The 12,033-nt window shown below is 52.9% G+C and overlaps 1 protein-coding gene across 6 annotated transcripts in view; it reads left to right on the top strand.

Moving 5' to 3' along the window:
- LOC308054718 (keratin, type II cytoskeletal cochleal) overlaps positions 1–7,312 on the top strand; it is a gene marked incomplete at its 5' end in the record, with an annotated part of 32,723 nt that extends 25,411 nt beyond the window's left edge. For all 6 annotated transcript variants that reach the window (XM_080367956.1, XM_080367952.1, XM_080367951.1 and 3 more), the window contains 7 exons: positions 1,325–1,385; positions 1,878–1,973; positions 2,741–2,905; positions 3,045–3,170; positions 4,391–4,611; positions 5,136–5,170; positions 6,003–7,312. In XM_080367956.1, coding sequence (XP_080224082.1) covers positions 1,325–1,385; positions 1,878–1,973; positions 2,741–2,905; positions 3,045–3,170; positions 4,391–4,611; positions 5,136–5,170; positions 6,003–6,190 — 892 coding nt within the window. In that variant the 3' untranslated portion in view covers positions 6,191–7,312. The remainder of the gene's footprint in view (positions 1–1,324; positions 1,386–1,877; positions 1,974–2,740; positions 2,906–3,044; positions 3,171–4,390; positions 4,612–5,135; positions 5,171–6,002) is intronic.
- Positions 7,313–12,033: the final 4,721 nt, after the last annotated feature.

Below are 12,033 nucleotides of genomic sequence, written 5' to 3' on the forward strand. Positions count from 1 at the left end.
TTGATCCCTGGTGGAGCTTCCCCCAGGAAATGAGGACTTTCACAGACAATTTAAGAATAATTCAGTCTTTTTACCTGTTATTTATATATCAGATATATTTATTTACCTATATATATTTACCAGACCGTCCATTCTGCGCTGCAGGCTGTGCGTGTTACGCGCCACAATCACGTAATTCCCAGGTCATGTATTACTCTGCAATAGCAACAGATGCAGGTCATTGGTTCCAAAGGGACAGTGTCCATCTATGCCAGTGTGGGTGGGCAAGCTTCCAGCATGGAGCAGCAGGGGAGGCACATGAAGGCCGTTGGAAGTGAAGTGGCTCACACTTTGGAAGGCAAATTACAGCACCAGCCACGCAGGGACTGTGTAAATAGAGAGCAGCGTTCGAGCTTCGGCAACGGCAATTCTGACGCAGCCGGAGCAAGTGGTTCCTGCTCTGTTCCTGGGATGACTTTCAGGGTTCGTGCAGCAGATTCTTGCTGTTGGTTTGAGCAGGTTGGCTGTGCACAGGTTGGTGGAAGGCAGGCTCTGAGGGCCAGGTTTGCAAGTGGTGCAAATCAGCGATCCTTCCGTAAAGTCAATGGAACATGATTTTTATCTGCTGAGGGTCTGGCTCGTTCCATCTAAAAGTGAACACCTAGAGGAGGGTTGTAGCCGCTATTAGAAGTCGGTGCAGCTTTGAAGCGTAGCCACTCGGTTCAGAGTGAGGATAATTCCGTTTAACTCTTACCAGGACAATGGCATGTGATCGACACCTGCACAATATTCTCAAAAGTCTGGAATAAGGGAGCGTGCAGTGAAAGTGGCATTAGCAGGTGCTTTGATCAGCCTAGAGAAATGCGTTGAGTCTGCTTGCGTCTCTTCTGCGTTTGTATTTGTTCTCTTAAGGGGCAAGTGAAAAAGCAGAGAGCCTCAGCTGTCCGTGAGTGAGGATGAGGCACAGAAATCTTCCTAAGTGCAGTGAATTTTAAGGAATATGGCAAAGCAGGGGTGAGAAATGCTTTCCAGGTTAGTGGTCTGGCAGTGTGGACCAGAGCAGCTTTCAGGCATCAGCTCGTCCAACCAGTACCCTGGAACTGTGGTGCACAGCTGGTACCTCTGGTGCAAAGTGCACATCGTAGTTGTCCAGCAAGGCTCTGCCTGGGGCTGGCTTGCTTGGAGAGGCCACAGGCTTTGCTGGGGTGGCTCACAAAGAGAAACGGAGGGAGAGGGAAGAGAATCGGGGCAACTCTTCACACTGACGTTTTTTTCCTTTTACCCCAGGCTCTGACTTCACACCAACCCCTTTGTTGTTTTGTTTTTTTTTTTTTCTTTCTGGCAGATACGAAGACGAAATCAACAAGCGCACGGCAGCAGAGAACGACTTTGTGGTGCTGAAGAAGGTGCGTGCCATGGGGGTTAGCTGGGACTGATCACAGATGTTTGCAGCCCGTCCTCCCCCTTCTGCCCCTACACTCCCTTTGCTCCAGCTGTGCCTAGAGACCTGCAGGTGAAGAACTGCAGCTCTCCTTTCTGGCCTCTCTGGAGGCACCAAAGTCTCTCTAGGGAGCTGGGAAGGAGCGCTGGATCCCAGGGGTACCAGAGGTTATGGCTCTGTTTTCCTTTGGGGCGTTTCCTAAGGGCTCCCTGGACGGTTCAAACTGACGGTGGACTTGCAAACACAGGCCCAGGGGACCCTGCAGAACATGTGGGATCCCGCACACCAGCAATATCTAGTATCAGTAGATAGTTTTAGGACGTGGTGGGTCGTTGGGCAGAGAGCAGATGGCTCAGGGAGCTTGATGGGCTCATGGCTGCTTTTGAAGCTGTCAAAGGCTGGGTGAGCTAAGTCACCAAAGCTGTAGCATTCTCAGCGGATTATCACTCTTTTTTAGGATGTGGATGCTGCCTACATGAACAAAGTGGAGCTGGAGGCCAAGGTGGATGCGCTGACGGATGAAATTAACTTCCTGAGGTCTCTCTATGAAGCGGTAAGGTCCCTTCTGCTTCTTGCAGCTGCTGCAGTGTAGCACCACTAGTGGGTGAAGAACAGTGAATGGTGACCCGAGACCATTAATGTGCTGTTACCAGAGATGAGAGGGGTGATGGAGACATGGAGTCTTCCCTTACATAAGGAAAAAGAAGCCTGCAAGTAAAGTGTGTAACCTGTGAATAGTCGCAGTGATTTCTCTGTCTGGAACATGAGATGAATTTGCTGCCAATTTAGCCAGGACACGCATTATTTTTTTGATGCTGTTAGTATGAAAACAAGGAAAACCAGCATACTGCAGCCAGTGCTGTAGTGCTGGTGTGTGCTGTGTGAGAGAAAGAAAGGAAAGCTCCTTATCCCATACTCCTTCATCTTACCCACTGTTTGCAAGGTAAGAGATTGATTGAACAGGTCACATTGCATCCTTGGGTGAGGTGATGGAGTTTGGCCGTCTTGTTGTTGTGAAGCTGATGCTTAAGCTCCTTGGACTGGCATTTCGTGCTGTGTTCTTACCTCAGGAGTGAGGTAAACTAACCTTGCTGTCCAAACGTGGGTGGTGAGTAGCTCCATTTCTGCTGCTGTTTGTTACTTTGTGCTTTGCGAGGTTGATGGGATTCAGATGGTTTCCTACTAATTATTGTTTTGACTGAATTCTTCTTATCTGCCTCCCTTTCCCTTTTCTTCTTGGATTCTCTCTTTAATTGGCTTCCAGAAAAGGGTCCCTTAAAAGTCAGTGATTAATGGTATTGTTTTTAATTCGACTGGCAGGAGCTTCGTGAGCTGCAGGCCCAGATCTCTGACACCTCCGTGGTGCTGTCCATGGACAACAGCCGAAACCTGGACCTGGACGGCATCATCGCCGAGGTCAAAGCGCAGTACGAGGAGATCGCCAACCGGAGCCGGGCGGAGGCAGAGTCCTGGTACCAGAGCAAGGTGAGTTATGGGAGAGATAAAGGCAGTGACAGCTTCTGTTTTTAGCCAGAAAAAAACACGTTTATGGGAGAGATTTCAGCCAGCTGATTGACTGCCGGCCTGACCCCATCCTTTTCTCTTGCCCTGTTTTATGTCACAGTACGAGGCGCTGCAGGTCACTGCTGGGAAACACGGAGATGACCTGCGCAACGCAAAGAACGAGATCTCAGAGATAAACCGCATGATCCAGAGGCTGGAGGGTGAAATTGAAAACGTGAAGGCCCAGGTGAGGAGCTGCCCTTCTCCTGCTGCAGAGCAGTGGATTTAGCAGCAGCAGCTGTGCCAGGGGTCTGGGCGTAACACAACATCGGTAGAAACGTTTTAGGGGTGGCCGCCGTGCTCACCCCCACGGCTGAGAGTTGTGAGCCACGGGATGCTGACAGGCAGCTGCACAGCTGGTGAGAAGGAGCCCGCAGGCCACCCCGCAGCGCAGAAGGGGAGTGATGCAGAGCCGCTTCCAAAGGGCAAGGCTGCATGTGGTCCCCCTCCCAGCCACACACATTCCTTGTGCCCTCCTGCTTCTGGGAGCTTTGTCCACTCCCTTTTTGCAGAAAGGAACGCTGTGTTTGGGCGTATAAAAGAATTTTCCAGCTGTACGGGAGTTCTGTTTGCTTTCTCCCGGGGCTCTTATCGGTTTATCAAAAGGCTGGTGAAAGCCAGACCAGTGAGTGGTTGAGACCATGTTCGGGGCTGAAAACTGGCTGTGAATAACCAGGGTGCACGAAGCTGGAGATAAGCCAGCGTGATTCATGGGTTCATATTTATTTGGTTTCAGGGCAGGGAGGCTTCAACACACACTTACAAGCAAGGAGCTGACCCAGCGCAGCTTTCTTGAGTAATGAGTGTATAAAGCACAGGTTCGTTGTGAGCCCTTCCTGCCAAACATGGGGCTTTTTTGGAGGTGTAGGGGGCACAGCTGAGGGTGCATCGGACTGCCAGCTCGATGCAGCCCCACAGGGATGCTTTTGGGGTCAGTCTGCATTGTTTGGTAACTGCAGGGCTGCTCCAGTCCAGGCTTGCCTCGCATCAAAGCTTGCTGGAGACCAGCTGGCTCTGAACAAGCTGTGGGGCAAAACAGGAGAGGAAACCTGAGCTTGCAGTAACCCTCAGTGTTGTGCCGTTGTGTGCGGCGTGGGTGGGCTGAGAAGCTGAGGAACACCTGAAGAAAGTCTTCTGAAAATGTAGCCAGTGGAGAGAAATAGGGTCTGCCTTGTGGAAGAACGTATCTTGGGGTGAGATGAGCTTCCTTTGTAGGCTGATCTCCATCCAGTGCCCCCAAAAATGTGTAGGCGTGAATTCCTAGGGATGTGAGTTGAGCAGATGGCTCCAGGGCTCTGCAGATACACAGGGATGGTCTGGCCAGTAGATGTCAGAAGTCCATGGGCAGTGGTGTGCTCCACCAAGGAGGTGAGATGCCCACTGACATACCCTGCTCCGTCCTTGCAGCGTGCCAAGCTGGAGGCGGCTATTGCTGAAGCCGAGGAACGTGGCGAGTTGGCTGTCAAAGATGCCAAGGCAAAACTGGAGGAGCTGGAGGCAGCTCTGCAGAAGGCGAAGCAGGACATGGCCCGGCAGCTGCGCGAGTACCAGGAGCTGATGAACGTCAAGCTGGCCCTGGACATCGAGATCGCGACCTACAGGAAGCTGCTGGAGGGCGAGGAGAGCAGGTGGGGGCAACTGGTGGGCTTTACGTGGGGAAGGGTCCAGCCCTTTGTTCCCTTTGCTTGGGGACACTGTGGGGGCCCAATTCCAGTTTCTGCAAGGAAATGCAGAAGAAGAAACCTTGCATTTGAAATTGAGTTTTGGTCTTGAAAATGCTTTGGCTGAAGAGGCAAATTCTGGGGAAAAATTTGATACTTACGGTGAAAATAGGCAAAGAGGAGAAAAGTTGTTTTCCATCATATATTCAGTACTGTGGCAGAGAATTTCCAAGTGGCTCAAATCCCCACGGAATTAGGACAGAGCTTCCACGCTCTTCCAGCTCCCCCCGGGTGATAACAGAGCTTGTAAATGTAGGGCCAGAACAAAGCGCTGGATGGCACACTTATCTTGTCTGAATTATTTACAACAGCAATAATAACTCACTGCCATTGTCTCCATCCCCAGCGCCGAGGCCCTGGGGGAGCACTGAGTAATGCCGAGTCTCACCCATCCTTTTCCTTTCTGCCTTTGTGTTTTTCTTCCCCGACAGGTTGGCTGGTGATGGAGTTGGCAGCGTCAATATCTGTGAGTTGATTTTAGAATTTGTAACAGTTACACGTAGGTAACGTGTGTGTGTTAAATACACCTATGGAAAATGCAGATGAGGACCAGCTGGGTCGGTGTGGTGGAGCCTCGCCGCGCCCTGCCTTAGCTCCTGCAGCCCAGTTAAGCCCCTTCTCAAGCAGGAGCCCCCCGAGACAGAAACTAATCGTGTGCTCTTGGCTCCATGGTGGACTTCAGCTCGAACTCATCTGTTAGAAATTTAACTTGGGAGAATGTTGATCTTTTTTTCCTCCTGTTTGTGGACAGAGAAAAAAATGTACTAATGACAAAACGCCTTGCCTGAATTGGAGGTTGGCACAAAGGTGATGTTAGAGGGTGTCTTTCCAGCTTGGGAGGCACCGAGTGATCACCGTGCCTGGACACTGGGTGGGTGCTGGTGGCTCGGGGAAGCTGTCTGCAGCTCTAAACCAGTTGGCTGCACTTTTCATCCACTTCATTGCTGCCGATAGCTGGTGAGCCGCGTGCCCACAGCCTCTTGGGTGCACCCAGAGATGAGCCGGGTGTGTTTATGATACGGGGTTCTCCGTGCTGCAGCTGGTCCTGAGCCAGAGCGAGTGACGGAGAAGGGGATGGATTGCTCAGCCCCCACGTGCATCTGGCTCAGCACAGGGAATAAATGCTCTGGGCCAAAACGTGAAAGGGATTAGTGTCCCAGGCCCTGCGTTTTGCGGGAGATTGTAGAGAGTTTTCATCTGGTTGCTGCAGTTTAAAAAAAGCCGTTTTTGTGGGAGCGCCAAGCCGGGGTTGAAGTTTCCTGGTGCTCACATTTCGTTTCCTCCTCTCTGTGCCACAGCTGTGGTCAGCTCCAGCGGTGGAGGTGGCTATTCCGGTTCCAGTGGACTCCTGGGAGGAGGAATCGGAGGAGGCCTCAGCCTGGGAGCAGGCATGGGCAGCGGGGCGCTTGGCTTCTCCTCTGGGGGTGGCTCCAAATCCTACACCGTCACCACAACCTCGTCCAGCAGGAGAAGCTTCAGGAAGTAACTACAGGCGTGGAGAGCAGCGGGGGTATCGGTTACGTGGGAGGAGGGAAACCTTAAAAAGAAAAGTCGTGTTGCCTTTTATAGGACAAATTGGCTGCAACATTTCTGCAGTGATGAACGAATTGGAATAAGACACATCAGAGCACCTGACCCTGCCGTCTCATGCCTAAGGCTTGATCCTGCACTGTTGAACTTGGCGGGAGCCGTTCCGCTGAGAGCAGGTTCAAGCCTGTAGGGTGAAATTTATCCAGTGAAGCAGGCGGGATAACGCTTTTGTTACCTGTGTGCTTGGTACCCCCTGCTCAGGGCTGGATTTCACCCTTTGAAGGGCAAAGTAATCATGTGAGTGGCAAGCTATTCTGCATTTCTTGCTGTGGTTTTGCAAAAGAGACCAGAAGATTATCTCCCTCTTAATATGGTTTGGAAGACTTTATTCCCTTAGGCTTCTCAGAGAAGGCCAACCCCTGTTAAGATTTCAGCCTGGGTTTGTTTTCTTAAAGTATACCAAGAAGTAAACAGTGAAATTGTTCTGGGCCTCTCATTTTCTTTGGAAATGGGCTCAGAAATGGAATTCAACGATTTTCCTCCAAACGAAGCTGGTTTCTCACCGAAAACAATGCAGAGAAATTTACTTGCAGGCTCTTTATAGGAAAGTAACTCATAAAGAAGCTCCCCCACCCATTCCCTCTCCTTAAGAGAAGCCCAAAGCTTAAGGGATACAAAGCTGCTTAAAATGATGAGTAGCACATTAAAACAGGAGGTAACATTCCCCATCCTCGGGTGTCTCTGATTACCACCCTGTATTTTAAAGTGTGTCTGTGATAGTGTAGCGATACCTGGTGTCTGTACTACAGCGAGGAAAAAGCGTGTTTTGTTGATGCATCATTACAATAACCACTTGTTCCTGCCAAAATGTGTCTTCAACTTAAACATGCCAGGGAAATAGTTAGGTCGTTACTGCAGTAGGAAGAATTATTAGATAAATAACTCCAAGAAACTGCGCAGAATTGTCGCGTCGCGTGCTCAGCCATGTCCTAGCAGTGTATCTTTGGTTGACTTTTTATGCCTTTGTGGTCTGAGAGTTTGTCATGAGGCCGTTAATAAAGTTTCCCTATTGCATGCTGCTTCGGTCCCAGCGGAGTTCCTTGTCTGTGCTGCCCAGGACAAAATCCCAATGTCACCCACCCCTTTCCTGCTGCGTCCCCCGGAGCAGTGCCACGCTCTGCTCAGGGTCAGGGGTCAGGGTTTGCTGCCTGCAGTCTCGTTCCTGGGTGAGTGGTACCTTGCCTGCTCTGCACCGTCTGGGCAGTGGCGGGACGGGACTGGTTTTGTTCCAGCACTTTGCCTGAGCCCAGCTCCTGATCAGGGCTGAAACCAGTCCCTCTCTGAGCACCATCTCCCCTCAAGGAGAGGAGCTACGCGCTGGAGGAGCCACCTCTCCTGCAGATGGCCAAAACTCGGAGAGGTGAAACTGAGCCTTCCTGCGTGGAGATGACTCATTCCTGCTCCTTTTGGGATGCTGTGGGGTAAGCAGGGCTCACCCCACGGGTGGTTTGTGCTTGCTCCCACCCCCCAGATGTGTGGCGAGCCCTGCAGGGAGCTGCTGCTGCAGAGGGCATCACCGCAGCGGGGCTGGGGCCAGGCAGAGCTTTTGTAGCCACTGAGAAAAGCTCTTCCCTCCAGGACGAGGATGGCATCCCTGAAGGATGCTTCACCTGCCTGTGTGCTACCCATACCCCGTTCCAACGCAGCCCAGCACCTCACGGCCAAGCGAGCGCGGTGCTGAGCCTGTGGGTGGCTTTGCTACACGTGCAGCACTAATGGCCAGGAAGGGAGGAAGCCAGGTTGCCCAGCAGAGCCAGCATACCCAGCTTGCGGCTTTTATGTTGCAGCCAGAAAATCAAAATTAAAAAAAAAAAAAAAAAAAAAAAAAAAACAAAAACAAAAAAAAAAACACAAAACCCTTGAAGTTAGTTGGAATGAAGAGCTCAGACAGACGTTGCCCAGATGTTTTTGGCGGGGGCTGGCGCTGGTTGCTGTCCTTTGCCCGGCTTTGCAGCGCTTGGTGAGGAGCTGTGGGGTGGTCTTGGCATTACAGGAGATCAGCAGCTCCATCGCTGCCCCTCGAATTCGTGGCTCTCGGGCTTGCAGCGTGGCCTGGGCAGGAGCACGTGCCAGCTGCGTGGCTGCAGCTTTGCCACGTCCACGGAAGGACATGGTGCGTCGTGGTGCTGGGGACAAGGGTCTGCGCGCTTCGGGGGACCGCGGGAAGGAGCTTTGTGAGTCCGTGGGGATGGGGGGACTCGGTGCTTTGTGCTTTTCTTGGGGTCCAACCTTGGCTCAGCCTGGGCTGGTGCGTGGAGCTGGTTGAAATTGGATCTCTGCTTGGAGGGGCTGCTGGCGTTGCCAAGGCAAAGTGCCCTGAGCTGGTGTAAAAGCAGGTGTGTTCGGTGCCTTGTTGACTGTCATTGTCCTCGGGTTGGATTCAGGGGAAATAACAGAAGCAGCTTCGCAATGGGGGAGATCTTAGCGCTTCTAGAGAAGCGAGACAGCCGTGACTGAGACACCGAGCTGCCGCCCGCTGCCGAGCCCCCCACCACCAACAGGCTGAGGGGCACTGAGCTGCAGGGGTGCTGCTGCCCGTCACCCATCTCTCCTTGTCACCCATCTCTCCTCGCCGGGGCTGAGCCTCCTGGGTGCCAGACTTCGCCTCCCACTGCCTGTCTGAAGAGCCGCTGAGCTGCCTGCGCTGGTGGGCTGGGTGTCGCTGCTGGGGAGAACAGCGGCACAAGAAGAACCACGGTGGCAGCACACGGGCTTCGAGGTATGGAAAGGTAGAAGAAGCCGTAACACGGCGCAGAAGGCAGGCTATTTTGGCCTCCCTGCTTTGCAGCAGTGACTAAGAAAAGTAAGCAGCATCTGAAATGTGCATAAAATCCCACCCAGGCAAAGGGTGTTGGTGTCAGTGCGGGGCCAGGAACACACCTGGTCTGGCTGCCAGGGACCCTGGGGCCACCCGAGGGACACTGTTCTGCTCATGCATCGGGGCAGGGTAAGGCTGGGACATCCCAGCCCTGTTTTCCCTCCTGTTATGGTTTAGCAGGTAACGGTGCACGATCGGGAGTGCATCCACCTGTGCCTTCCTCAGTACAGCTCCGTAACTGATGCCTTCATCGCTGGAACACCCCAAAGCCCGTCGCTGTTATCACATCACTGAAATACCTGAGCAGCTCTGCCCTGGTGAGGCTGTTACAGCTGGGGAGGTCGCCCCCCGCATGGGCTTTACTCACAGGCATTAGAGATGCCCAGCTGGTTGCGTTTGGGACCATCAGTAATATTTCCGCTCCGCCAGCAAACCTTGCTGCTTCCCGAGCTCATAAAAGCAGCGATGTTCCTTCTCTCCTTCTCGTGGCACTGCTGGTTTCCACGCGGGTGTAAAGCCTGGTTCTCCCTGCCAAGGCTCAGAGCACTTCAGCTTCTGCCTCTTGCTCTCTGTAGGCTAAAGTGCACAATAATTGTACCTTATTTATGTATACTTTATAAGTTTTTTATCTAATACTTTACATAATGCTTCTTTGAGCGTTTCTGCCACCTCTGCTTGCTCCCGGCCTCTGTATTTCTCCCCACCTCGTGAGCTGTCCTGATTTTCTCTCTGGTAAGTGCCCCACTGTGTTCCTGCTGGACCATCTCTGGTGGTTCCTTCCGGGCTGTGTTGCAGGATGGGGTCCGTTTGCTCCATCCGCCTCCCGCCACGGCGTTGCCGTACCCCCAGCTGCAAGCGCTGGGGTGTGAGGCTGGATGTGTGTTCCTGTGATAACTGAGGTCACTGGCAACACGCTTCCTTCGCCCGCGGGTGGCAAGAGGGTTTTACAAAGGAAGCGAGTTCTGCTCCGTTCTATGGGGAAACTGAGGCAGAGGAGGGGTGAGCGTTTGGGTGCAACCAGGGCTGGGAAGGAAGCTGCAGATGGTGGGGAGCGTTCTTCAGTTCCCCCATGTTTAAGCTGCGTTTGCTTCAGTTTCCATCACTTTTTCAGTAACTACTAAGGCTAAAACCCCGCTCTGAGCTTGGTTGAGATTTTCGTCTTCTGTTTAAAAGGAATTAAACGGCACAAAACCAGTATGGGCTGGCCTGAGTCCCCAGCTCCACTGGGCAGGGAGGAGTAAGGTGCGGGGGAGACAACTCCAGTCCTGGGAGGGCTTCCACCTGAGATGCCTAACTAGCTTGATGGGAAGCCTAACTGGCTTGATGAGGTTATAAAGGGCAACACCCCACAGACTGGAGATGAGAAGAGGTTACTCCAGAGGGAGGTGGTGGGACTTTGTGCTCGGGGCAGCTCCAGCCTGGGAAGGGGTTCATGACACGGGCCGGGAGCTGGGTCTGCCCTGCCCCGGGGGGTCCTGCAGTGAGCTGAGCCGGGACCTGGTCAGCGCCAGGGTGAGGGGAAGGACGAGGGGGTGTCAAACCACCCAGAGCTGCCAGGTAAGTCGAGGCAATTGGTGACGGGTTTAAGGGGATCTAGCAATCAATGGTAGCAATGAAAAGTTTCAGTTAGCTTTATGCAAATTGCTAGAGCATCTTTGCTTAGTCAGTGCCTTCTAAATGTTTTTGTTGCGTTGGTTTTCCTGGGGGAAAAAACCCATTTGGGGCTCCACCCTGTCGTAATGAAGACATCTGACCTGGGAAGCACCCGCGTCTGGTGCCTCGCTGGCAGCCAGCTCTCATAACCGCTCGGCTTTGGGTGGAACGGGTCCTGCTCCTCGTGCGCAGGTGTGAGGGAGAAGAGGGCTGTGCCTTCAGCTCGGTGCTGCTCTGGAGAGGTTATAACCCCGCTCCCTGCGTAGCTGCTCATCTGCATGGGAATGGATGTGCTGGGGGCTGTGGGAGACCATTGGGGTGTCTGGGTTACGAAGGAAGAGCCCCCATCGGGTGTAAGGCTTGCCTGTGCCTGCTGCAGACCCCTGTAAGCTTTGGCATTTGAGGTCGGGGAGCAGACACAAGAATTAACCCTCCTTTCCCCAAAGGAAGGTGGGTGTAGGTAACCGAGTTGCTATGTCAATTTATTGGAGACGCAAGACTAAAGCGAGAATAAAAGCTGCTGGCAAAATACGTGGTCATCAGAAATAAATCTCTGCTTCCCCTTTCCCTTCACACAGGGTCGATGTACTTAACTCCAGGTTCAGCGCCCTTGGTGCTGGGTGACTGGGAAGGCAACTGGTGCTGGTCTCACATGTTTCAGGTGGGGTTTGGATCCCTGGAACAAGATCGCAGAGGAGCTTTGTGCCTTAAGGCAGCGTGTCAATGGATCAGCCCCTTGAACCCCCACTGGAACCCTGGTCCCCCGGCCGTCCGGTCACGATGCCCTTTGTGGCAACGGATGAGCCAGACCATTTAAAAACCCAGGTGAAAAGTTGTGGATCGGTTTCAAAACAGGTAACGCGAGTACATCAGCCTCGGACAGCAGCAGCCCTTGAAACCCACCCCTTGGGGCAAGTAATCGATGAGATCGATGTGGCGTGCGAGGGAGCTGCGAGCTGGGCAGCTGCGGGGGGGGCTCTGCTCGTGCCAGGGTGTATCTGTAGCTAAAAGGCTGAGTGATAGAACTGGGTTGGTGCAGGGTGAGAGCTGCTGGGGCAGCTGGGATGGATAAAGCGCGAATGAAAACGCTCCGAGGTGGAAGGCGCCGTCTCTCCCACTTCATTTCAATCCTTGAACCTGTAGGAGTGGGAAGATCAGGGAGCTACACCAAAGGCATCAGAGCAACGGGCACGATGAGGGGGATTTTAGCCCTTCTTGCTCCTAGATTCCCTGGCAGCAATAGCAAAACTCTCGAGCATAGAAAAGAT

The sequence above is a fragment of the Falco punctatus genome (assembly GCF_963210335.1).
Source record: "Falco punctatus genome assembly, chromosome: 18".
Classification (NCBI taxonomy): domain Eukaryota; kingdom Metazoa; phylum Chordata; class Aves; order Falconiformes; family Falconidae; genus Falco; species Falco punctatus.